At 42.9% G+C, this 26,241-nt stretch overlaps 1 protein-coding gene across 3 annotated transcripts in view; it reads left to right on the forward strand.

Annotated features, from left to right (window-relative positions):
* farp2 (FERM, RhoGEF and pleckstrin domain protein 2) overlaps nt 1-26,241 on the forward strand; it is a 45,350-nt gene that overhangs the window by 17,367 nt on the left and 1,742 nt on the right. The window contains exons 8-28 of one of the 3 annotated variants that reach the window (XM_058637858.1): nt 687-834; nt 913-1,008; nt 1,082-1,245; nt 1,679-1,747; nt 1,841-1,898; nt 2,370-2,625; nt 9,142-9,326; nt 9,492-9,581; nt 9,816-9,949; nt 11,471-11,552; nt 11,641-11,878; nt 12,459-12,589; nt 12,677-12,745; nt 12,835-12,924; nt 21,036-21,056; nt 21,942-22,024; nt 22,781-22,899; nt 23,085-23,248; nt 24,759-24,866; nt 25,967-26,118; nt 26,214-26,241. The exon at nt 26,214-26,241 is cut by the window's right edge and continues 1,742 nt beyond it. In XM_058637858.1, coding sequence (XP_058493841.1) covers nt 687-834; nt 913-1,008; nt 1,082-1,245; nt 1,679-1,747; nt 1,841-1,898; nt 2,370-2,625; nt 9,142-9,326; nt 9,492-9,581; nt 9,816-9,949; nt 11,471-11,552; nt 11,641-11,878; nt 12,459-12,589; nt 12,677-12,745; nt 12,835-12,924; nt 21,036-21,056; nt 21,942-22,024; nt 22,781-22,899; nt 23,085-23,248; nt 24,759-24,866; nt 25,967-26,118; nt 26,214-26,241 — 2,485 coding nt within the window. The remainder of the gene's footprint in view (nt 1-686; nt 835-912; nt 1,009-1,081; nt 1,246-1,678; nt 1,748-1,840; nt 1,899-2,369; nt 2,626-9,141; nt 9,327-9,491; nt 9,582-9,815; nt 9,950-11,470; nt 11,553-11,640; nt 11,879-12,458; nt 12,590-12,676; nt 12,746-12,834; nt 12,925-21,035; nt 21,057-21,941; nt 22,025-22,780; nt 22,900-23,084; nt 23,249-24,758; nt 24,867-25,966; nt 26,119-26,213) is intronic. The other 2 variants (XM_058637860.1, XM_058637859.1) reach the window with 2 other exon arrangements.

Genomic DNA, 26,241 nt, shown 5'->3' on the forward strand with positions numbered 1-26,241 from the left:
AACGGATGAACAAAATTAGAATGTGGTGATGATTGGATGGATATGTCTTCCTAACATGCTGTTTGGTTGTAATCGCACGTTTTTTTGGATAATGCCTCTCAAATCCTCCTAGTTATAGAGGATTTGAAGTCGCACCACTGCTCATCATGTCATCTGGCTTTGTCTGGACTGTACGTGGAAGCATTACATGGCATCATGGCCACCGGGGTTCAAACTCCATCGTCAAGATGTTAATGTGAAGCCTCAGCTGCGGGACTCTAATAATCTATTCATCGATTAATTGTTTCAGCTCTAAAAAAGTATCTGAAATCCAATTATTGGTTTAGCTGGATTTGTGTTTTGTGTAACAGAAGATGTAAATGAATCGATTAGAGGTTTTGTCCAAATCTAATAATGATGATGATGTTCTTAAATGTCTTGTTTTGTCCATGAAAATGATTCAGTTAAAATGATTTATTTGTTATAAGGAGCAAATAATCTGAAAACAGCGATTAGTTTAGTCATTGATTAGTTGCTGCAGCCATGCATGTAAATGGTAAAAACATTGGGCCAGTGAAGGATGTGTAGAGAAATATGTATTAAAAAGTCATTTTGTGGAAACTGATCCTGCGTTGATGTAAGACAGTGTCAGTGAGTGAGTCATGCACATGGAAAAAAGGGTTTTTATTTTACACTTCCTTCTCCAGGGGTCAAACTCCAGCTGAATCTGATTTCCAAATCCTGGAGATTGCTCGTAAACTGGAGATGTACGGCGTCCGCTTCCACCAAGCGGCCGACCGCGAAGGAACCAAGATCAACCTGGCTGTTGCTAATATGGGCCTTCAGGTTTTTCAGGTGAGTGAGGTCATCACATCCGCTGTGTGTGGTCAATGTGGTCGACATTTGGCGAGATCATTTCTTTCTTTTTCACAGGGCAACACAAAAATAAACACATTCAACTGGTCCAAGATTCGCAAACTCAGCTTCAAAAGAAAACGCTTCCTGATCAAGCTTCACCCAGAAGTCCATGTAGGTGTAAAGGAAAGCCACGTTTGTCTGTCTGTGTCAGACTCACTCACTCACTCGGCGTCTTTGTTTGCAGGGACCACACCAGGACACTCTGGAGTTCATGATGGCCAGTCGAGACCAGTGTAAAATCTTCTGGAAGATCTGTGTGGAATATCACTCGTTTTTCCGCTTGTTGGATCAACCTCAACCCAAAACCAAAGCTCTCCTCTTCACCAGAGGCTCCTCCTTCAGATACAGGTGTCAACTGCTCACTAACCACTGACATTAAAGAGTAAACATTACTCTAAGTGTGGGAAAGCTAGCTCGGGCACCAGTAGAGCTGGGTGATGTCAAATCGAAAATCAAATATCTACTGTTTATGATCATTATTAAATGCTTAAAATACAGTTCTAACCTTTCATTTCAGGTTCAGAAACAATGAAATTGGCTATAAATATGACACAAATCATTGGCTATAATAATGATATGAAGTTATGAAGTTATAATTCATGTATTTGATATGATAAATGATGATGATCATCAATGCAACAGCCTTTAAAACCAGGAAAAGTTATCACATATACTTATACTCACGTCATAGAGATCTGTGTGTGTGTTTTGATTTGGCTGTTGCATGTTCATTCATGTGTCGTCACTATCCAGTGTTGTAATTCAAAGCTCTTTCTCTCAGTGGAAGAACTCAGAAGCAACTTCTGGAGTACGTGAGGGGAAATGGAGCAAAGAGAACGCCGTACCAGAGGTGTGTGTTTCCATATAATAAACACAATCAATGCTGAGTTTGTCTTTTCAGATTCTTCAGAAACACTGAGTGTGTAATGTTTTCTTTCCTCAGGAGGAACAGTAAAATACAAATGTCTGCTCGTTCTTTTGCAACAGATGTGCCAAAACAGGTCAGTTGTGCCACAAGATTTGTAAAAGCAATTCTAAACAAAGGCACTAAACAAATAGAACTGGGGTTTGTCATATTTATGTCTTTGTCAAGATTTCATCAAACCATCAAACTTGATATTTTACTAGATTTGTTATCAATAAAAGCTGTGTCAGGGGAAAGGACCGTTAGGGCTTTACATTTCATTATAGGGGGAGATAATAAATGTGTTAATTTGATTTAAATAACCCTGACATTTAAACATTTAATAAAACTGCCTTGGAAATGATCCAAAATGCCTTGACCTGCAGAACACGCATGAGACACATATGTCACGTGTTGGTCATAAAGCAGATTGTTTGTGGCATTTGTAATTAGTTTATCAGACTGACTCAAGTCATCAGCATCAGTTGAATGAAGATCCTCTCCCTCGAGTCACACTGTTCAGTGAGTCAACTAACTCTTCATCTTTTCTCTGTGTTCATTGTTTCAGAGCTTGTCGTTCAGCGACAGTCTCAGGAGTCCGGGTTCCCTCGGCTCAGCCACAGTGTCCTTCCACACGTCCTCCGTCCTCCCTCGGACAGAGCTGCAGCCTCAGCTTCAGCCTTTTCCCGCGCTCGGCTCGTCTCCTCAGCACCTGCAGAAGCCGCAGCCGCCGCTCCACTCCCCTCCACGAGCCACGCGACCCCCCAGCCCGCCGAGGGAAGACGCCGTCAAGGCCACGCCCCCGCCCCACTACACTTTTCAAGGTGCCCCCAGCAATCAGGCAGCAGGACACTGCAGCCCCGTGTTTGTGTGTGTAGAGAGTGGCACTTCTAAGTCACAGCCCTCCAAAAATGGCAATGAGGATAACGAGCTTGGGGGAAGGTGGGGCACAGTGTGCTCGGTGGGTGGGGGGAGGAGGAGGGGCGTTCTCACACCGGAAGCGTTTGAGGCGGAGCTTTTGCGTACGAAGCAGAATCCCTTCAACTCTCCTCTTCACGTCAGCGAGGAGTTTATAGACGACGACCCCGCAGAGATTTCCTTTTACGGCGGCGGGGCCGAGGCTTACTCTTTCACTGTCGACGGTAAAGTGGGTCAGTTTCATAACGTAGAAGACGCTAATCTGAGTAAAAACACAATCTTTAGTGTTGGCATTGAGGATCTGAACGGTAACAGCAACCCTTTCCCTGATAGCATTGTGGGTCACTCTGAGACCAGCTCGCTAGTCAATAACCGCTCCGAGTGCAGTTCACTCGACAACCTGGGCCTCAGCTCTGCTGGCGAGTGCCTGTCGCTGGGTTACGGTGCCCCCGACTCCTCCTCGCTCCGCCTGCCGGGCTCTGACATCCAATCAGAAGCCAGCTCCATGGTCAACTTCCCGGCGTGCTCGATTCGCTCCGAGAGCAGCTCGGCCGTGCAGTTCAGTGACCTGGTGGAGCAGCTGGAGCAGCTCAGTTATCCGCCCACAGCCACTGAGGGCTCCAGGAACGGCAGCTCAGATTCAGACTCTGACTGGGGCTCCGACAGCATCCTTCCCCCCGAGCAGAACCTCTTTTACAGTAACCCCCTAACGGGAAGCAGCGGGATCGAGGGTTTCCTGCTTCAGTGCCACAACCTGCAGGCGCTGGCCCTCGCAGACAACTCTGCGTCCCCTCACATTTAAATGTAAAATAATAATAACAATTAATCATAATTATTAATAATAATAATAATAATAATAATAATAATAATTACTATTATTATTATTATTACCAGCAGCTGTCATGCTTTCAGTTTTAATCTTCTCTTTATCCTCAGCAGTGGAAGAGAACATTTTCTGCAGCAGTGTGCAGCAGTTTTTTACAGTCAGTCAGTCATCATCTACCGCTTTATCCTCCACCAGAGGGTCGCGGGGGGTGCTGTGCCAATCTCAGCTACATCGGGCGATAGGCGGGGTACACCCTGGACAGTTCGCCAGTCCATCGCAGGGCCACACACAGATAGAGACAAACAACCATTCACTCTCACACTCACTCCTATGGTCAATTTGGAGTGTCCAATTTACCTATCCCCACATTGCATGTTTTTGGACTGTGGGAGGAAGCCGGAGTACCCGGAGAGAACCCACGCACACACGGGGAGAACATGCAAACTCCATGCAGAAAGGCCCTTGTTCCAACCGGGGCTCGAACCCGGGTCTTCTCGCTGCAAGGCGAGAGTGCTAACCACTACACCACCGTGTGGCCCCGTTTTTTACAGTGTACATGGCAATTTTTACTAGTGCTGTCAGTTCAGGTTTATCATTTAAAAATCACTCCTGTTTTCTCATGAAAATCAACTCATCATGGAAAGATCCACACTATTCTGTTTTCTGTTTGAAAACGCATCAAATCTGCCACAGATGCACCAAAACAAAGAAGACCCATTTTTATTATTATCATCATCATCATTATTATTATTATTATTATTATTATTATTAATAATAATAATAATAATAATAATAATAATAGTATTATTGTTATTATTATTATAGCAGGTTCATTTAGCAGGATGTCCTAATTGAGAAAAAAGTATTGACAGTAAAATAATAATAATCATCATAAAACACTAAGAATATGCACTGTAAAACTTGACGGTGACATTGGGAGTCAGTTAAAACAAAAACCTGCTGTCGGATTTAAATGATTTTAAACGAGGGCTTTTGTTGGTACTTTGCATCATTTCGTCCATCGTTGTGCACACGGCAGGTGAATCTTGGGGGCAGATTAGAGTTAATAGTCCAAACAGTCAGGAAAACAAACATGCTGCCAGAGCTCGCTGGATTATCCCTGCAGCCACAAAAGAAGAGAGTGACTTCTGTGGTTTGAGCAAGTTGTCCAAAGTCACAGTGGACATAAAGAAATATTGAAAATGAAAATGCCACGAAATCCGCTTGCGTTTCCGTCTATTTCAGATCAGCCACAATAAAACAACCTCTTCACTCTGCACTGCCCTCGAGAGGAAGCGTAAACGTCCATACCAACGCAAATGACGTATAAATAAAATGTAATATACGTATAAATAACCTTTAATTGACTACATGCACATTTACTGACTGGTTTTCAGTAAGCCAGCCGTTCTGTTTCCTGTAAACTGTCGGCCACAGATGCAGAGATGCTCTGCAGAAGTTACCAAGGCTGTATATAATATATAATATATAATAGTGGAGGCTGTGCACAGAGGGGTGTATCAGTGCTTTTGCTGTTGTCGCCTCTTATTATTATTATTATTATTATTATTATTATTATTATTATTATTATTTTAAATTTTAGGCCATTTTGAATCCCTTGGGACCAACTACTAAAAGACAACGTAACAATTTCCGTTCCTTAGTGACTGGCTTGTTGTCAGTGATGCTGTGTGCATTTTAAGAATGTGATTAACATTTGAAACTAATCACAAGAACTAACATGTCGACTTTTAGCTGCAAACAAAAGCGTCTGTCAACACCAACTTTCCAGAAATCCACAGTGTGGTGTTGTGGACACAGATTTGAAGCTGGATGGAGATTTTAAACAAAAACATAATAGTGTGGATGTAACCTGAAAATCCTGGCATTCAGTCGTCTTATCTGCAGCACTGGGCCTCTTTTTGAGCAAGGGTTGGTTTTTCATTGAGGCATTTTCCCCTCAATTATTTTCAATAATGTGTGTGTGTGTGTGTGTGTGTGTCGTTTCAAAGTCCCCCCCCCCCCCCCCAACACGTCACTTAAACTGGGATCAGATGAATGATGTTTTTTTGCAGTCAAGTCAAAAACGCTTTGTCATCATATCTTATATCATCATAGGAAATCAAATTTTCTAAACTTCATTTAGAATTATTCTGAATCTCTTGTCTTAGATGATGTCTTTGTGCAGCGGGTGTGTTTTCAGTCTCTAATCTCAGGTTACTAAAAATGAAAGCAGTAGTTCAGCTTCAGCGACTTTTAAAAAGTCCAACTTCTAACATTTGCACTTGAGCTTGTTGCTGCCACCTGCTGGCTAAAGTAGTCGAGGCGTTTTCACGTCAGACTCGTCCACAGTGAGGAGAAATCCTGAGAATAATAGTTCACTCACTAACATTTGACTTCATGTTTAGTTGAAGTTGCAGAATGTAATTTAAAAGCATCATTAACACCACTTTCTACACAGTGAATGTATCGCCAGTGTCCAGGAGAGAACCGCACAGCATTGTGGGAATTGTACTATCTTGTTTGTTTGTTTGTTTGTTTGTTTGTTTGTTTGTTGCAGTGTGGTAAAGGTTGACGTTGTTTTGTGGCCTTCAGCGCGTTTCAGGCTTCAGGATTCCACCAACATGGTTTTATAGGAAGGAAACAGGGGGCGGGGTTTGCACATTAACTATAGTACTTGTACATTAGCTGGATTTTATTGAAGCATTTCAATGACAGACTTTTGTTTCCAGTCACATGATCAGAGTCCGATCAACTGTCAGGACTGACACAAATCCTGATTTAACATTTAAGTCAAAACTTTACAATACTAACGTTATGTCTGTCCTGTGTATTGATGGATAATTCTTTTTCTCTTGTAAAATACATTTTCACATCAGCAATCGTAAACAAAGATTTTGATTATATCTTAAAAATCAGTGTTTCCCAAAGTTTTTTTTTTTTTTTTTTTTATCAATCAATCAATCAATCAATCAGGCCGAAATTACAATAAAAAAACATGATATAATGATTCTCACTATTTTAACACCTAATATGAATTTGAGTCGATAATCCATTTTTGTATGTTTTGTTTTTTTAAAAGATATAAGTCTGTGGCTCCAGGCTCCGCCTTTGGGATTTTTTAAATGCACAAATTGGAAACTTCTTATGACCAAATTGATAAATGAGTGGGGCTCTGTATTTTTTCCTGCTGACATCAGGGATCCATCATCTTTGTCTGATTTTGTTAAACTGACTAAATCTGATAGTGTGTTGTCATCAAAGTAGACTTCCTGCTGTCAGTTTTCTGCCTTGAACGTGGGTTTTGGTCTCGTTTGGCACTTGCACCGCGGTGCCTTAAAGCACTTCCTCTCACTCTTATTCCTGTTTCAGGGTTCGGGATGCTTTCCTGCTTTTAGCCGTTCTCATTGTCATTTTGAAGGATTTAAATTTCCCCTCATTGAAATAGAAAACTGTAATTTCAGAAGTGTTTTTATATTAAGGTTTTTTTTTTGTTATTTACATTTTTTTGGAGTGGGGCGGAGCCTCGGTTGCTCGTCCGCCGCGTCACGTCCCTCACATCTCAGCTTCACACATTTAATCCACGGCTTTTCTAACCAGCTCAGCTAAACTGCACTTGGAAGTAATCATCACTTAATCCTGAACTTGTATAATTTTTTTTTACTAATTATATAAACTACTTGTACTTAATGTTTGTATGTTTCTACTCTCAAGAATAAAGGAATCACTTTTGGGTACCATGAATGTCAGATTCTTTTTGGGATGCAGAATGAAATCTGATTGTGATTCTCTCACCTGCTCTTAACAGGAAAGTGCCGTGTTGTCCTTGATCAAAATAAACCTCATCTCTGGATGAATCTCATGCACCAGTGTTTGAGTATGATGAAGAATCTCATTTCTAAACCATCCGTGTTGACTCAATAGTGACATTTCCTGGACAGTCGAGGGACATGTCGACATGTCCTCATGTAGAAGTTGAACTGAATGATCCTGTTAGTTTGACAAATGAAGCCTGCAGTTGTCGGGGGGTCGGGTTTGAACTCAGCCGTGTGTGTGTGTGTGTGTGTGTGTGTGTGTGTGTTTGGTCAGGCTTTGTGCCAAGTCATTCCACGGTAACCCCGGCCCCCCTGGCCCCCCCGGCCCCCCCAGCCCCCCCCTGCTGTGGAGCGTGACGTCTGCCTTCCTCTCGTCCTCTCGTCCTCTCGTGTCGTTCGCCTCTCACTTCACACAGTAAACAAGTTATTTTCCCTCCAGACAAACCACATTCTTCATCAGTCTTTTTTTCCCCTGAGCAATTGTTTCCGGGTCGAGGGCCGACTTTCTTTTTCTTTTTTCTCTCTCTCTCTCTCTCTCTCTCTCTCTCTCTCCCCCCCCCTCCTCCCCCCCTCTGTAATAGAATTAGAAGAACAGCTGTGTTGACCTGTTCTTCTGTCGTCTGTCGTGAAGCAAAGTTCACAGACTGTCGTTAGTCGTTAGTAATAAATCATTAGTCGTGCTTGTTGTGGGCGGCTATAAAAATAATGGCGGAAGGGGGAGAATGTGGGAGACATTACATTCTCTCAGTCTCTTTGTGTCTCTGTGTGTGTGTGTGTGTGTGTGAGATGAACTTTTATACTTGTTTGGTAGTTTGACAGGTTTAGTGAAAATGATTGTTTGAGGTTTTGCTTGGTTTTGAGAACATAATTGTGATTTTCGTTGTTGTTGTTGTTGTTGTTGTTGTTGTTGTTGTGTGATGAGCGAGCAGTCGTGTGTATTCAGGAGCAGTAAAGAGGACATCAGGACGGATTATCCCGCCAAACTGCTGAATGATTCTTTTTTTATTTTTTTATTTTTTTATTCTTTTCAATTCATGACTGAAATTGTATGTGTATGCTTCTTTGTCTCTTCAACCACTTTACTAGCGCAATGTTGCTCCACCTGTCTCACCATGTTTGGAACTTGTTGTCAGTTGCTAGAAAAGCAAAGTTCATTCTTGAGTCTCTTCTTAAATATTAACGCTCCCACATCATATTCTGACTCTCTGACCTTTTTTAAGTTGTTTGCAGTGTAATGTAATGTAAAGTAGGCAGTTGTTACTAATGCTGGAATGCTGATGTTTTTTTTACACTTTTTAGTTTACCAGGATATATTCTGGAATGGTAAACTCTAATCTAGCTTGTGTTTCAACCATGATAGTTGCAGCAGCTATGTTAATAGCATAACATCTAACAGTTGTTACAGTTATGTGTGAATTCTCTCTGTCATCATTTAAAAAAAATGGTGCATTTTGTGTTTTTCCTCATGGTTAAACTCAGAAGAGCCAGTCAACAGAGTACCGTGTATTTAACTCCACCCCTTAAGTGCTCGGCCGCTGGATGGCACCAATTGTTTATTTTGGGACTCTCCAAAACTTTGAAATTATGGAAATGCAAAGAATTGTGTAATATACACCAAACTCTTCCACTCACAAGCGTGGCTGTAAACAAACTCTAGAGCTATGTTCCCTCCCCCAAGGTTAACGCTTTCTAAAGATTTTGGTTGCTACTGATCTGATCATGCGTAGAAAAAGTAGTGAAATATGACGTTGTGACGAATTCCTGTTTTCCGTCCTCCACAGATCCAGAGATGGACAGCCCTCAGCTCTCGCCCTTCAACTCCAAGGATCCGCTCTGCCTGTCGCCCGCCTTCCAGCTGTCCACCCTCAGCCTGCCAGGTCAGGCGCCGTCGCCCCTGCAAAGCCCCATCCTGAGTGAGGTGGGCAGCACTGCCAGGCTAGAGGAGGAAGAGGAGGGCAGGAGGAAGGTACACTGCTCACATGCCACCCTTCCACCCCCCGCCTCAGTCACAACCCCTTTTAAAGGGGCAGATATCACAGGCTTCTCCTGCCAGTTAAAGTAGAAAGTGCAGGAGTTTGGTGTGAAGTGGTCTGATTCTCTTGACGGGCGTTTGTACTTTTTGTTGTTTCAGCGCTATCCTACAGACAAGGCCTACTTCATTGCCAAAGAGATTCTGACCACAGAGAGAACATACTTGAAAGACCTTGAGGTCATCACCGTGGTAAGTTGATCCTCCTTTTCACTTTTTTTGGCTGAAGTTCTCCTGCTCGTCTAAGTTCCACATAATGTCCAAGTATGTCTTACAGTAGAATCCTTAGACCTGGTCCTGATCCGAATGTCTGGACATTATTAAGAGTTCATGTCTGAAAACCGTTCGTTTTCATGAACAATTGTATGGCAGACCCATTGACTGCAGATGTTTTCCTGGACATGTAAATCATATGTGTTTGTCCAGTGGTTCCGAAGTGCTGTGATCAAAGAGAACGCCATGCCCGAAGGCCTGATGACCCTCCTCTTCTCCAACATCGACCCCATCTACGAGTTCCACCGAGGCTTCCTCAAGGAGTTGGACCAGAGGCTGGCTCTCTGGTAGATTACCTCACATACAATATACATACAAGTGTTCATACATGTGTTCATACATGTGTTCATACGTGTGTTCATACATGTGTTCATACATGTGTTCATGCATGTGCACATACATGTGTTCATACATGTGTTCATACGTGTGTACATACGTGTGTTCATACGTGTGTTCATACGTGTGTTCATACATGTGTTCATACATGTGTTCATACATGTGTTCATACGTGTGTACATACGTGTGTTCATACATGTGCTCATACATGTGTTCATACATGTGTTCATACGTGTGTACATACGTGTGTTCATACGTGTGTTCATACGTGTGTTCATACGTGTGTTCATACATGTGCTCATACATGTGTTCATACATGTGTTCATACGTGTGTTCATACATGTGTTCATACATGTGTTCATACATGTGCACATACATGTGTTCATACATGTGTTCATACGTGTGTACATACGTGTGTTCATACGTGTGTTCATACGTGTGTTCATACATGTGTTCATACATGTGTTCATACATGTGTTCATACGTGTGTACATACGTGTGTTCATACATGTGCTCATACATGTGCTCATACGTGTGTTCATACGTGTGTTCATACGTGTGTTCATACATGTGTTCATACGTGTGTTCATACATGTGTTCATACGTGTGTTCATACGTGTGTTCATACATGTGTACATACATGTGTTCATACATGTGTTCATACATGTGTACATACATGTGTTCATACATGTGTTCATACATGTGTTCATACATGTGTACATACGTGTGTACATACATGTGTTCATACATGTGTACATACATGTGTTCATACATGTGTTCATACGTGTGTTCATACATGTGCTCATACATGTGTTCATACATGTGTACATACGTGTGTACATACGTGTGTTCATACATGTGTACATACATGTGTTCATACGTGTGTTCATACATGTGTACATACATGTGTACATACATGTGTTCATACATGTGTACATACATGTGTTCATACATGTGTTCATACATGTGTTCATACATGTGTTCATACGTGTGTTCATACATGTGTACATACATGTGTTCATACGTGTGTTCATACATGTGTACATACATGTGTTCATACATGTGTACATACATGTGTTCATACATGTGTTCATACATGTGTTCATACATGTGTTCATACGTGTGTTCATACATGTGTTCATACATGTGTACATGCTAGAGGTTTTTTCACTGGATTTGCTGGAGTCAAGTTTGAAGATGTTTCATCTCTCTATCTCTAAGAAGCCTCTTTAGTTCTGACTAACTGGTGGAATAAGTGAGTCGGGGTGAGCGACCTGTGACCTGTGACCTGTGACCTATAGACGGGTTTCAGAGGCAAAATACCTGGATTTTTCCTCCAGTTTGTCTGAACTGAAGAGGCCTCTTCAATAAATAGGGACCTGGCTTCAAACTTTCCAGAGTTAGCCTACAGCTAACGGTTACTACGGTTTATTTTCCAACACTTTACATTTTGCAACGTAAAACTTCCTCAGGGAGGGACGCTCGAACGCTCACGTCAAAGGCGACTACCAGAGGATCGGCGATGTGATGCTGAGGAACATGTGTGCTCTGAAGGTGACTTGTAGCTCTTGGCTTCACATCATCCACCGTCTCCTGACTTGACCGACGCTGTGTCACGTGTTCCGTGCTCGTCTTCCCGCAGGAGTTCACCAGCTTCCTGCAGAAGCACGACGAGGTGTTGACGGAGTTGGAGAAGGCCACCAGGAGACTGAAGAAGCTGGAGACGGTCTACAAAGAGTTTGAGCTGCAGAAGGTCTGTTACCTGCCGCTCAACACGTTCCTGCTCAAACCCATCCAGCGCCTCATGCACTACAAACTCATCCTGGAGAGACTGTGCAAACATTACTCACCCGCTCACCGGGATCATGACGACTGCAAGGGTGAGTATTAACCAGACTGCTTTACACTGTAAAACTGTAAAGTATGGGATTCCACGATAGCTGCTAACTTTACTGTTCGCAGCAGTTTCACAGTAAATCACCTACATAATATTTATGTGTGTAAAATACCATGTAGAGTGTTGTTGTCGACTGGTATTGTTAGGTAAGATATACAGTCTAAGATAATAACGTTGTTGTTGTTGTTGTTGTTTGAAAGTGAAGTGAGTTATTCTGTTGTATTGTTTCTTCTTTCCCACAAATCACTTATCAGCTCCTGCTAAGAATAAAACAAATAGAGTCATAAATAAAGTGTGTTTTAGCTTTGTTTACTCAAAATGCACCTGAACAAATGATTAAAAGCTGTTAAACATGACAAATGAAACTGAATAATGGTTTTTAATGGTTTGTAGAAAACACTGATCAACACAACTTTCAATACTCATTTCAGGTTCACAACTGGCAACTGCTATTTTAACCCTTTCTATTCATCAAGGAACAAATCTGTGGGCGAAACCTATTTTCTTATGTGTTGTAACTGTTTTGAGCCCAAATCGTTTTCTTTTCTCCTGTTTTTGCACAGAGGCTCTGAAGGAAGTCGCCGAGATAGCCACTCAGCTCCAGAGCAGCCTGATCCGACTGGAGAACTTCCAGAAGCTGACCGAGCTGCAGAGAGACCTGATCGGGATAGAGAACCTGACAGCACCGGGCAGAGTGCGTGCAGTGACGCAGAGTGGAGGGTAGAGGGTGCTGTGCAACTGTTGGATCAGCAGTGTTGACATTTTCTCTTCTTGTTTGCAGGAGTTCATACGAGAGGGATGTCTGTACAAGCTGACTAAGAAGGGGCTGCAGCAGAGGATGTTTTTCCTGGTTGGTACACGAACGCTCCCCTGTTGGATTCATCAGAGTCAAACCATGATTCAGGAGATAATTCCTCCGCTCGTGTGTTGTCTTTCCAGTTCTCTGACATGCTCCTCTACACCAGTAAAGGGGTCACAGCAACCAATCAGTTCAAAGTGCACGGACAGCTGCCTCTTCACGGCATGATCGTGAGTATTCACACTCTACATGTGTCTACGACGACGAGTGATGACACAAGAGCCTGATCCATGTATCTGTGACGATAATGATCCAAATCAACATATCATATATGCTGCTGTGAGCAGAGATTAGGTGCTGAGTTTTCTTTTCTTTATTACAGCTTTATTTACTGATGCCATCTTAAGATGAAGAAGATTTCATAAAATCCCAGACTCGAGCTTTAATTGACTTTATAATCTACGGAAAACAACATGAAATTTGATTTGTGTTACAACTCAGCTGTTTATTGATATACTGAGATAAATGTGTTATTGAAAGATTGCCCATCCTTATAAAAGCTCATATTTTACAGTAAATATTGTTTTATTAACTTATTAACAACAAAGACAATATTTAGGGTTCGAGCAACAAGGTTGCAAGAAACCTATTGAAACTGGAAGGATTATTAGGGTTCGAGCAACAAGGTTGCAAGAACCCTATTGAAATGCAAAAGATTATTATTAGGGTTCGAGCAACAAGGTTGCAAGAAACCTATTGAAACTGGAAGGATTATTATTATTATTATTATTATTATTCTTATTATTCCTTAAAGTAAATCGCCTTTTTGAGGCCTTTCCCATACCCCAAAACTCACAGATTTTTGTGACCGCATCAATCGTGGTGTAAATTTACGTCTGAAAAAGGTTTGGGGAATGTGCGTCGAAAATTGAATGTGGGAGGGGCCAATAAGTGCGGCGCCACCTGTCCAAATTCACCATGACCAACACAATTATCGCACATGCCCGAAATTCGGTACACATGTGTAGTGGGTCGGGATGAAGAAAAAATTACATTATGACCATGATCCAAACCCAACAGGAAATCCGCCATCTTGGGTTGATTGGCGATTTTTTGGCGATTTTGGCGAATTTGCAGCAATGGTATTTGAACTAACTCCTCCTAGAGTTTTCGTGCGATCACCTTCAAACTTGGTGAGGTCCCTGTGGACCAGTTGAGGAGCTCACGGTATCAAAAGTTTTTTCAAATGTCGCATGGCGCACGAGATAGGGGGCGGCAAAGTTCGTGATGATTCTGATGTTTCGCATCAGAAAAACAAAACTCTTATAACTTTGCGATGGAAGGTCCGATCCGAACCAAACTTGCTATGATTGATGATGGGCCATGGCTGAAGACGTCTATGAAAAAACGGTGAAGTTTGAAAACAGCGCCTCCTTGTGGTGAAAGAAAATACACAAAAAAAAAGTTTTTTTACGATTTCGGGAATAACTTTTACACAGATAATCGTACCGCACTCAAAATTGGTGACAACAGTCAAAACACATGGTAGATGATGCGTGATCAATATGACGACAAATCGTTTAACGGTGTTGCCATGGCAACGACGCAAAGTCGGATTTTTGGGACAAAAAATCAAACTGCTACAACTTCGTGAATCCTGGTCCGATCTGAACCAAACTTGCTAGGATTGATGATAGTCCGGCCCTAAAGACGTCTATATGAAAATATTCAATTTCGAAAACAGCGCCCCCTGGTGACAGTAGACAATATGACAGCTTGTATTTCAATTATCTCCTCCTAGAGCTTTTGTGCGATCATCTTCAAACTTGGTGAGATCAATGTGGACAAGTTGAGCATCAAAAGTTATCAAAAGCTTTTTAAAATATTGTATGGCGTACGAGATAGGGGGCGCCAAAATTGGAGATAATAATTATTTTTCATAACAGACAATGAAACTCTTATAACTTCGCGATGGAAGGTCTGATCCCAACCAAACTTGCTATAGTTGATGATGGTTAGTTGCTGAAGACGACTGTGTTGCTGAAACGGTACATTTTGAAAACAGCGCCTCCTGGTGGTGGTAGAAAATTCTAAAAAAACAAACTGTTACAACTTTGCCAATCCTGGTCCGATCTGAACCAAACTTGCAAGGATTGATGACAGTCCGGCCCTGAACACGTCTATATGAAAATATTCATTTTCAAATACAGCGCCCCCTGGTTACAGCAGACAGAATTACATTTATAGTTTTTGATGCTGCTCCAACAGGGATTGTTGTATCCACTTGAAACTTAGTATGTGGGACCCCAGACCCTTCCTCAACATGTCCGTAAAAGGTCACCTCCCTACAGGAAGTGGAACGCCCGAAACAGGAAGTAAAGTCTTACATTGTCCGATTGACACGAAACTAGATATGTGAGTTACTGGACCTTCCCTGAACATGTTTACGGAGACGCCGTTGACCGAACAGGAAGTCGGCCATTTTAAACAGGAAGAGCCCTCTAACTTTGCCGTACATTGTCCGATCTGCACAAAACCTTATATGTGACACCAGGGACCTGTCCTGAGCATGTCCGTAAAAGGTCACCTCCCTACAGGAAGTGGAACGCCCGAAACAGGAAGTAAAGTCTTACATTGTCCGATTGACACAAAACTAGATATGTGAGTTATGGGACCTTCCCTGAACATGTTTCCAGAGACTAACAGGAAGTTGGCCATTTTAAACAGGAAGTGCCCTCTAACTTTGCCGTACGTTGTCCGATTTGCACGAAACCTTATATGTGACACCAGGGACCTGTCCTGAGCATGTCTGCAAAAGATGACCTCCCAACAGGAAGTGGAATGCCCGAAACAGGAAGTAAACTCTAAGATTGTCCGATCTGCACAAAACTTGATATGTAAGACAAGGGAAGTTCCCTGAACACGTTTACGGACACGCACTTGACCGAACAGGAAGTCTGCCATTTTAAACAGGAAGTGCCCTATAACTTTGCCATACATTGCCCGATCCCCCTCGAAATTTGGAACGACATGCGCGGGGACGCCGCTGAAAATAACTAGTACTGAAAATAACTAGTACTGAAAATAACTAGTACCGCGCGCGGTGAATGAACGGGTGAGAGCGCGAGGCACGCGGGGAGCCGTGGCACACGGCGACCCGCGTGGGTCGGCTCGAACCCGTTCAGAACCGCGCGCGGTACTAGTTATTATTATTATTATTATTATTCCTAAAAGTAAATCGCATTTTTGAGGCCTTTCCCATACCCCAAAACTCACAGATTTTTGTGACCGCATCAATCCTGGTGTAAATTTACGTCTGAAAGTCGTTCGGGGAAAATGCGTGGAAAATTGGAGGTGGGAGGGGCTAAAAAGTCACGCAAAAAACTTCTATTAGGTCAACTCATGTCGGGTTTAACGTAGGTGAACGAAACTTGGTACACACGTTCATTAGGTGGGAACGGTCAAAAAAGTCGATGACGACTTTCCCGTGAAACCTACAGGAAGTCCGCCATCTTGGGTTGATTGGCCATTTTTGGGCGATTTTGGCGAATTCGCAGCAATGGTATTTGAACTAACTCCTCCTAGAGTTTTCGTGCGATCACCTTCAAACTTGGTGAGGTCCCTGTGGACCAGTTGAGGAGCTCACGGTATCAAAAGTTTTTTCAAATGTCGCACGGCGCACGAGATAGGGGGCGGCAAAGTTCGTGATGATTCTGATGTTTCGCATCAGAAAAAAAAAACTCTTATAACTTTGCGATGGAAGGTCCGATCCGAACCAAACTTGCTATGATTGATGATGGGCCATGGCTGAAGACGTCTATGAAAAAACGGTGAAGTTTGAAAACAGCGCCTCCTTGTGGTGAAAGAAAATACACCAAAAAAAAGTTTTTTTACGACTTCGGGAATAACTTTTACACAGATAATCGTACAGCACTCAAAATTGGTGACAACAGTCAAAACACATGGTAGATGATGCGTGATCAATATGACGACAAATCGTTTAACGGTGTTGCCATGGCAACGACGCAAAGTCGGATTTTTGGGACAAAAAATCAAACTGCTACAACTTCGTGAATCCTGGTCCGATCTGAACCAAACTTGCTAGGATTGATGATAGTCCGGCCCTAAAGACGTCTATATGAAAATATTAAATTTCGAAAACAGCGCCCCCTGGTGACAGCAGACAATATGACAGCTTGTATTTCAATTATCTCCTCTTAGAGCTTTTGTGCGATCACCTTCAAACTTGGTGAGATCAATGTGGACGAGTTGAGCATCAAAAGTTATCGAAAGCTTTTTAAAATATTGTATGGCGTACGAGATAGGGGGCGCCAAAATTGGAGATAATAATAATTTTTCATAACAGACAATGAAACTCTTATAACTTCGCGATGGAAGGTCTGATCCCAACCAAACTTGCTATAGTTGATGCTGGTTAGTTGCTGAAGACGACTATGTTGCTGAAACGGTACATTTTGAAAACAGCACCTCCTGGTGGTGGTAGAAAATTCTAAAAAAACAAACTGTTACAACTTTGCCAATCCTGGTCCGATCTGAACCAAACTTGCAAGGATTGATGACAGTCCGGCCCTGAACACGTCTATATGAAAATATTCATTTTCAAATACAGCGCCCCCTGGTGACAGCAGACAGAATTACATTTATAGTTTTTGATGCTGCTCCAACAGGGATTGTTGTATCCACTTGAAACTTAGTATGTGGGACCCCAGACCCTTCCTCAACATGTCCGTAAAAGGTCACCTCCCTACAGGAAGTGGAACGCCCGAAACAGGAAGTAAAGTCTTACATTGTCCGATTGACACGAAACTAGATATGTGAGTTACTGGACCTTCCCTGAACATGTTTCCGGAGACGCCGTTGACCGAACAGGAAGTCGGCCATTTTAAACAGGAAGTGCCCTCTAACTTTGCCGTACGTTGTCCGATCTGCACAAAACCTTATATGTGACACCAGGGACCTGTCCTGAGCATGTCCGTAAAAGGTCACCTCCCTACAGGAAGTGGAACGCCCGAAACAGGAAGTAAAGTCTTACATTGTCCGATTTGAACAAAACTTGATATGTAAGACAAGGGAACTTCCCTGAACACGTTTACGGAGACGAACAGGAAGTTGGCGATTTTAAACAGGAAGTGCCCTCTAACTTTGCCGTACGTTGTCCGATTTGCACGAAACCTTTTATGTGACACCAGGGACCTGTCCTGAGCATGTCTGCAAGAGATGACCTCCCAACAGGAAGTTGAATGCCCGAAACAGGAAGTAAACTCTAAGATTATCCGATCTGCACAAAACTTGATATGTAAGACAAGGGAAGTTCCCTGAACACGTTTACGGACACGCACTTGACCGAACAGGAAGTCTGCCATTTTAAACAGGAAGTGCCCTATAACTTTGCGATACGTTGCCCGATCCCCCTCGAAATTTGGAACGACATGCGCAGGGACGCCGCTGAAAATAACTAGTACTGAAAATAACTAGTACTGAAAATAACTAGTACCGCGCGCGGTGAATGAACGGGTGAGAGCGCGAGGCACGCGGGGAGCCGTGGCACACGGCGACCCGCGTGGGTCGGCTCGAACCCGTTCAGAACCGCGCGCGGTACTAGTTATTTTTATTATTATTATTCTTATTATTCCTTAAAGTAAATCGCCTTTTTGAGGCCTTTCCCATACCCCAAAACTCACAGATTTTTGTGACCGCATCAATCGTGGTGTAAATTTACGTCTGAAAAAGGTTCGGGGAATGTGCATCGAAAATTGAATGTGGGAGGGGCCAATAAGTGCGGCGCCACCTGTCCAAATTCACCATGACCAACACAAATATTGCACATGCACGAAATTCGGTACACATGTGTAGTGGGTCAGGATGAAGAAAAAATTACATTATGACCATGATCCAAACCCAACAGGAAATCCGCCATCTTGGGTTGATTGGCGATTTTTGGGCGATTTTGGCGAATTCGCAGCAATGGTATTTGAACTAACTCCTCCTAGAGTTTTCGTGCGATCACCTTCAAACTTGGTGAGGTCCCTGTGGACCAGTTGAGGAGCTCACGGTATCAAAAGTTTTTTCAAATGTCGCATGGCGCACGAGATAGGGGGCGGCAAAGTTCGTGATGATTCTGATGTTTCGCATCAGAAAAACAAAACTCTTATAACTTTGCGATGGAAGGTCCGATCCGAACCAAACTTGCTACCATTGATGATGGGCCATGGCTGAAGACGTCTATGAAAAAACGGTGAAGTTTGAAAACAGCGCCTCCTTGTGGTGAAAGAAAATACACCAAAAAATATTTTTTTTACGATTTCGGGAATAACTTTTACACAGATAATCGTACCGCACTCAAAATTGCTGACAACAGTCAAAACACATGGTAGATGATGCGTGATCAATATGACGACAAATCGTTTAACGGTGTTGCCATGGCAACGACGCAAAGTCGGATTTTTGGGACAAAAAATCAAACTGCTACAACTTCGTAAATCCTGGTCCGATCTGAACCAAACTTGCTAGGATTGATGATAGTCCGGCCCTAAAGACGTCTATATGAAAATATTCAATTTCGAAAACAGCGCCCCCTGGTGACAGTAGACAATATGACAGCTTGTATTTCAATTATCTCCTCCTAGAGCTTTTGTGCGATCACCTTCAAACTTGGTGAGATCAATGTGGACGAGTTGAGCATCAAAAGTTATCAAAAGCTTCTTAAAATATTGTATGGCGTACGAGATAGGGGGCGCCAAATTTGGAGATAATAATAATTTTTCATAACAGACAATGAAACTCTTATAACTTCGCGATGGAAGGTCTGATCCCAACCAAACTTGCTATAGTTGATGATGGTTAGTTGCTGAAGACGACTATGTTGCTGAAACTGTACATTTTGAAAACAGCGCCTCCTGGTGGTGCTAGAAAATTCTAAAAAAACAAACTGTTACAACTTTGCCAATCCTGGTCCGATCTGAACCAAACTTGCAAGGATTGATGACAGTCCGGCCCTGAACACGTCTATATGAAAATATTCATTTTCAAATACAGCGCCCCCTGGTGACAGCAGACAGAATTACATTTATAGTTTTTGATGCTGCTCCAACAGGGATTGTTGTATCCACTTGAAACTTAGTATGTGGGACCCCAGACCCTTCCTCAACATGTCCGTAAAAGGTCACCTCCCTACAGGAAGTGGAACGCCCGAAACAGGAAGTAAAGTCTTACATTGTCCGATTGACACGAAACTAGATATGTGAGCTACGGGACCTTCCCTGAACATGTTTACGGAGACGAACAGGAAGTCGGCCATTTTAAACAGGAAGTGCCCTCTAACTTTGCCGTATGTTGTCCGATCTGCACAAAACCTTATATGTGACACCAGGGACCTGTCCTGAGCATGTCCATAAAAGGTCACCTCCCTACAGGAAGTGGAACGCCCGTAACAGGAAGTAAAGTCTTACATTGTCCGATTGACACGAAACTAGATATGTGAGTTACTGGACCTTCCCTGAACATGTTTACGGAGACGAACAGGAAGTTGGCCATTTTAAACAGGAAGTGCCATCTAACTTTGCCGTACGTTGTCCGATTTGCACGAAACCTTATATGTGACACCAGGGACCTGTCCTGAGCATGTCGGCAAAAGATGACCTCCCAACAGGAAGTGGAATGACCGAAACAGGAAGTAAGTTCTAAGATTGTCCGATTTGAACAAGACTTGATATGTAAGACAAGGGAACTTCCCTGAACAAGTTTATAGATGCGCATTTGACCGAACACGAAGTCGGCCATTTTAAATAGGAAGTGCCCTATAACTTTGCCATACATTGCCCGATCCCCCCCGAAATTTGGATCGACATGCGCGGGGACGCCGCTGAAAATAACTAGTACTGAAAATAACTAGTACTGAAAATAACTAGTACCGCGCGCGGTGAATGAACGGGTGAGAGCGCGAGGCACGCGGGGAGCCGTGGCACACGGCGACCCGCGTGGGTCGGCTCGAACCCGTTCAGAACCGCGCGCGGTACTAGTTATTTTCAGTACTAGTTATTTTCAGTACTAGTTATTTTAAGATTTTATGTTCCCTTCAAGTTCTATATAGATTTGATTTTGCATATTATTTAAAATTCTGTTTATTTGTATAGATTGTATTGTTCAAAATATCAAACCTCGGTTTAAAGATTTATAATCGGAATTGTTTAAATGATTGACTGTGTAACACTGATATGACACAGACATGAGCTCTGGTTATTGTAGTGTCTGTAAAGAGGGGGGAGGGGCAGGGGCGTGGTCTCCTGACTTTAACATGTTTCTGCTTCACTCCTGGCTGCAGCTCATTGTGCTGGACGCACCGGTAAGTCACCAGTGAACACATGACCACGTCAGACTAACTAACTCCACACAAGCTGGACTCAGTTAGTCTGAAAGTCTGAAAAGATGGAATTATTTGTGTCGTTATATTGTCAATCAAATGATCTGAGAGACGACGAGACTTCTGCAACTCCTGGACGTTTCCATCATGATACAATTTGGTTTTAGTTTGGAACGGTTAAGTCCTCGGTCAGACTCGCGCTGTGACTGAGGACAGTACTTGTTAGGTGACGTGGACGCTGTGCACGACGGAGGCGTCAGCGATCTGTAGCGTGACATTGTACCAGTTCACTGACGATGAACAACGACGACAACGGACGACAACGGAGCGGCTGCGTCTGTTTTTCAGTTTGTCGCTGCGTTTGAGAAACACAGGTGGTGACGCTTTCTGTCGCCCCATCGGCCGACTGTCGTAGGTCTAGCTCCACTCTCAGTGTGCGGTACTATCACTCTGGAAGAAATGCAACGTTTGGGGCTGGTGGATTTGGTCCTGTTCGTAATGGAAACACAAACAAATATGTTCCGTACTGTAGTACGTGAGAAGGAGAGGGCGCCTCCTATTGGCCGGTTCTAATAAACACCGCTTAATCCTTCAGTGCAAAGACAACTTCAATGTGCACAGTCAAACATGTCAATATGGGCGGAGCCTCTCAGCAGTGGAGAGATTGTCTTGGTCATCTGTCTCATGGGAGGGGCCGTGACAAAGAGCAATGTGCCCCACAGCTTTAACACCATGGGTTTATTTGTAGATGCTTCAGTAGAAGCTGTTTTCTGACTCCACTCATAATAAGCAGCATGCTGGTCAGATAGTTAGATGACAGCAGCTCCTCCTCCTCCTCCTCCTTCTGATCTCTTGTTTTGTCTGTAGGTTGAGGAGAGTGAGAACGAGTGGTCTGTCCCTCACTGCTTCACCATCTACTCCGCTCAGAGAACCATCGTCGTGGCTGCCAGGTTGGTTAAATATTCAAATGTGTTGATGAAGTCTGTGTGTTTGTCAGTATAGTCATGTTCAGATGGCTCATGCTAATTAGCTGTGTGTTAGCGCTCGTTTCATTCCCACACAGATTCCGTTAATCTCCACATTTACTTCTAACCTATGGATTTCTGTCACAACATGATCTTCTGCACGAGTTTGTGGGAATCATCAGAGGGGAAGTGCCACATCCTGTTGCTACTTAGCTTCGGCTATATCCACTTAGTGTAGTGTGGCGTTGACTCGACGGTGGGCGGCGCTCATATGACAAACAGCTTTGGTCAACTTAATCCTCACGCTCCACGTGATATACTGGTCCAGGACCAGGATTCAATACAAGAGAAAAAGAATAAGAAAGTAAAGAAGTCAAAGAGCAGCACAAACATCCATGAACGAGCCAACGAGTGAACGAGTGAACGAGTGAATTCTACTGCTCATAAAATAGGGTGACAGGATAAATGCAACTTGTCCCCGCCCACCCCTGAGCTGGTGCTGTAGACACACTAACGCTCCCTCAGTCAGGTCTGATAGTTTTGCTTGACATCAGATAAAAGCATGAAATAAAGTGTCATCGTTTCTCTTCATGTAACAAAAGTCACACACATGGAAACTTTAATATCGACACAGAAAGATTGTTTAGATTCATTATGACAAGGAATAAAAGTCAACTCTGAGTGTACAGATGACTTATGTGTTAATGCACGCATGCTTTGTACCGTTGTATCTGCTCTCAGCTCTAAAGTGGAGATGGGGAAGTGGATCGAGGATCTGAATCTGGCTATCGACGCGGCCAAGAAGTCCAACGAAAAGTCCAGCATCTTCCTGGACGCCGGAGTCGGCGATCACTCCAATCGTAAGATGAAACCTTCTGTAACCCGTGTTTTCTTTCCTCAGCTGACTAAAGGACGAAATCTTCTTTTTTTTGCTTTGGACACAGAAAACATCCACACATTTAATTCCTTTCCTCCACACAACTTCCTGTCCCGCCTCCTCCCCTCCCTTCTCCCTCCCTTCTCCCTCCCTCCCTCCCTCCCTCAGGCTCGTCTGATGAGGTTTCACTGGAGCAGGAGTCGGAGGACGACATGAACTCGTCCAGGACGTCACTGGACAAGCAGACGCACCATCGTGCAAACACGACCATGCACGTGTGCTGGCACCGCAACACCAGTGTTTCTATGTCTGATCACAGCCTGGCTGTGGAGGTACTCCCACACCCCCACCCCCACCTCCTCCTCCTCTTCCTCCTCCTCCTCCTCCTCCTCATCCAGACACACTCACACCCAAACACATCAGTGGATCTTCATCTTTCCTTTCCTCATGTTCCTCTTGTTTTCCTTCTTTAGCGACAGACGCTGCCTTCAGCATGAAGATGATTAAAGTCGTGCTTCACACTGTGCTGTTAGAATGAACATGGCTGCTGTTGCTTAGCACCTGTTTATGTCGACGATGATTTCAGAACATGTTCTTCATCTCATGTTGACGCAGAAGGTTTGTGTCAGTTTGTAAACCACGCCCACTCTGCGGCCTCCATCAGTCAGGACAAAGTGACAGGAGATCCTGAGCTTCTCTGCTCAAGCCGCTGCCTCCGTGACCCCGCGACCTCGTATAAGCGGCAGAAGACAGATGGACACAAGCGTCTGTCTGTCTGAGAGCTAAAGCTAAAGCTAACGAAGGTGTATATTTAATTAGATACTGTCTTTGTTTGTCTGTGGCGTAAATGCAAGAAATCCAAAATAAGATTGAAACAACCACAAAAGACAATATCTGAACTTTAATTTCAATGTGAGTTCATAGAGAATCTTTTTGTGCATGTTAGCATTAGCGTAGCGTCTGTGTTTTCTTCTTCTTTTCTAACACAAACGTTTTCACTTCACAGACCTGAAGAGTTTCCTAACTGCTTCTTCCTTCCCTCCTTTACCTCACTCACAGCTAACATGCTAACACTGTCTCTCGCCCTTTTCTTCCTCCTCCTCCTCCTCCTCCTCGTCGTCTCTCAGTCTTCACCTCTTCTCCGGCCATCTCACCGGAGCTTCCCCCTCGCTATCTGCTCGGCCAAGCCCAGAGACCAAACACCATCACTCATGTTTGCTGGTACCGAAACCAGAACCTGTCACTCACTGATTACCTGCGCGTGAACCAGGTACTAGAGCAGGAAGTGGGAAGAGAAGTGAATTTTTCAAATTAAGTGGAAAATCTTTCAACAGAAATTGAAAACAATATTTTAAAATAATGCATCATTTTCTTCTCCATGACGTCTGCCATATTTGTTTGCAGAAGGTTGTAATATACACCTTCACCCCTAGATGCCACTACATCCCACATAGTGGTTCTTAATTCATGCAAAAAAACAACAGATTTTTCATTATATTTTATTCATTATAAATTATTATTTTATATATATTATATATATATATATTATTTCATTATATTTATGAAAAATCCAATTTCATTGTTCATGTGATTATACATTTGTATACATTTTCATTGAACAGTAGAAATGTAATAAGCTGCCAGTGTTAGTGCAGTATTTAGAGTTTTATCTTGAATGATTCTTTAACGCTTAGAAGAACATGTAAACAATGAAGACGGTAGAGATGGACTAAGAGAAGCATGATAATAATAAATAAATAATGGTGTTATTAACCAGTCACTGGTCCCTGATCTGGTGATGAACGTAATTAATCGTCGTCTCGGTTCTGTCCTCCTCTTTAGAACCAGCTCTCTGGTTACCTGCTGAGGAAGTTCAAGAACAGTAACGGCTGGCAGAAACTCTGGGTCGTGTTCACCAACTTCTGCCTGTTCTTCTACAAGACTCATCAGGTTCGTCTCCACGTGCTGGGATCTGTCACTGAGGCTCCACCCACATTCACACATTCACCACAAAGCTTCAAAGTTCAAAAACACAAGAACATGATGGTTCTGTTTAGGTCTGAGCAGGATATTGATATAATATCTGTACCGTCACATGACATAGGGTCTTAGATTTTGGATATCGATAATGTATCTGTGGCACTGCAATATTTTATAAATAAAATATTATGTATATTGATTCAAAAATACATGGAATGGACACAATTGCATTTAAAAAGGTTTGTCCATATTTAGAGGTCATTGTTTCTAACGCACATAGATATCCTTCATTTAACATTAAAAAAGCCAAAGCAATAAAGCAGCTTTCATTTTAATTTGAAACAGTAGATGTTTTATTTACAGTGTATTTACAGTGTATTCTCCATCTCAAAAGAAAATGTTCATGAGTGCAGCTTTATATCCACAGTATACAGTATATCTCGTATATAAACCAGCAATATTGAGATATTATTTTTTACCTTATATTCATGTGATATACTGTATATCCATACCTAAAGATTTGTTTCTGTGTCAGTTTCTTTGGGCTTGAGTTGAAATATTTTAAAGTTTGAGTGACGTGATGTTTAAGCCCCTCCCAACGTCACTTTCACCTCAACGCTGTCGCAATGTGTTTGTTTTCAGGTCAATGAAACACTTTCAATGTCATTATGATCCCATTTAGAGTCAAGTAGATGATAAAGTCTTTGAGCTCCACGTAAGCTCCACCCCCTCATCCAAATCTGGGTACATAAAAACTCTAGAGTGCTGTGAGACAGCCTCACCGTCGTATTGTAAGACACTAACTCTCTGCCACCAAAGTCCACAGGGAAAAGTGCAGATTTTATAATCACAGCAAAGTGGAGTTGTTGATCCATCAGTAAGTTATTATGTGACATAAATTCACCAAATGAGGCAGCAGTCTAACCCTAACCCATCAGCAGCTGCTGTCTCCCTGTGAGTGAGAATCAATCGTTTTCTCTCTTTGGTGCAGATTGATGAGCAGTTTACAAACTTAACTGAAGTTTTCAGCCAGAAAAGACTTTTCATTTCAAAGTGTTTCCATCAAACAGGACGACTTCCCACTGGCAAGTCTCCCTCTGCTGGGCTACACAGTCAGCACCCCCGAGGAGTCCGACAGCATCCACAAGGACTACGTCTTCAAACTGCAGTTCAAGTCCCACGTCTACTTCTTCCGGGCAGAGAGCGAGTACACCTTTGAAAGGTACGACAGGCCAACCAGCGCGTTCAGGACAATGTCACTGCAGCCCCCACGGCCTGTCTGTCTGACTGTCTGTCTGTCTGTCTGTCTGTCCACAGATGGATGGAGGTGATCAAGAGTGCAGCC

This window comes from Solea solea, chromosome 9 (genome assembly GCF_958295425.1).
Source record: "Solea solea chromosome 9, fSolSol10.1, whole genome shotgun sequence".
In the NCBI taxonomy this organism is placed as follows: domain Eukaryota; kingdom Metazoa; phylum Chordata; class Actinopteri; order Pleuronectiformes; family Soleidae; genus Solea; species Solea solea.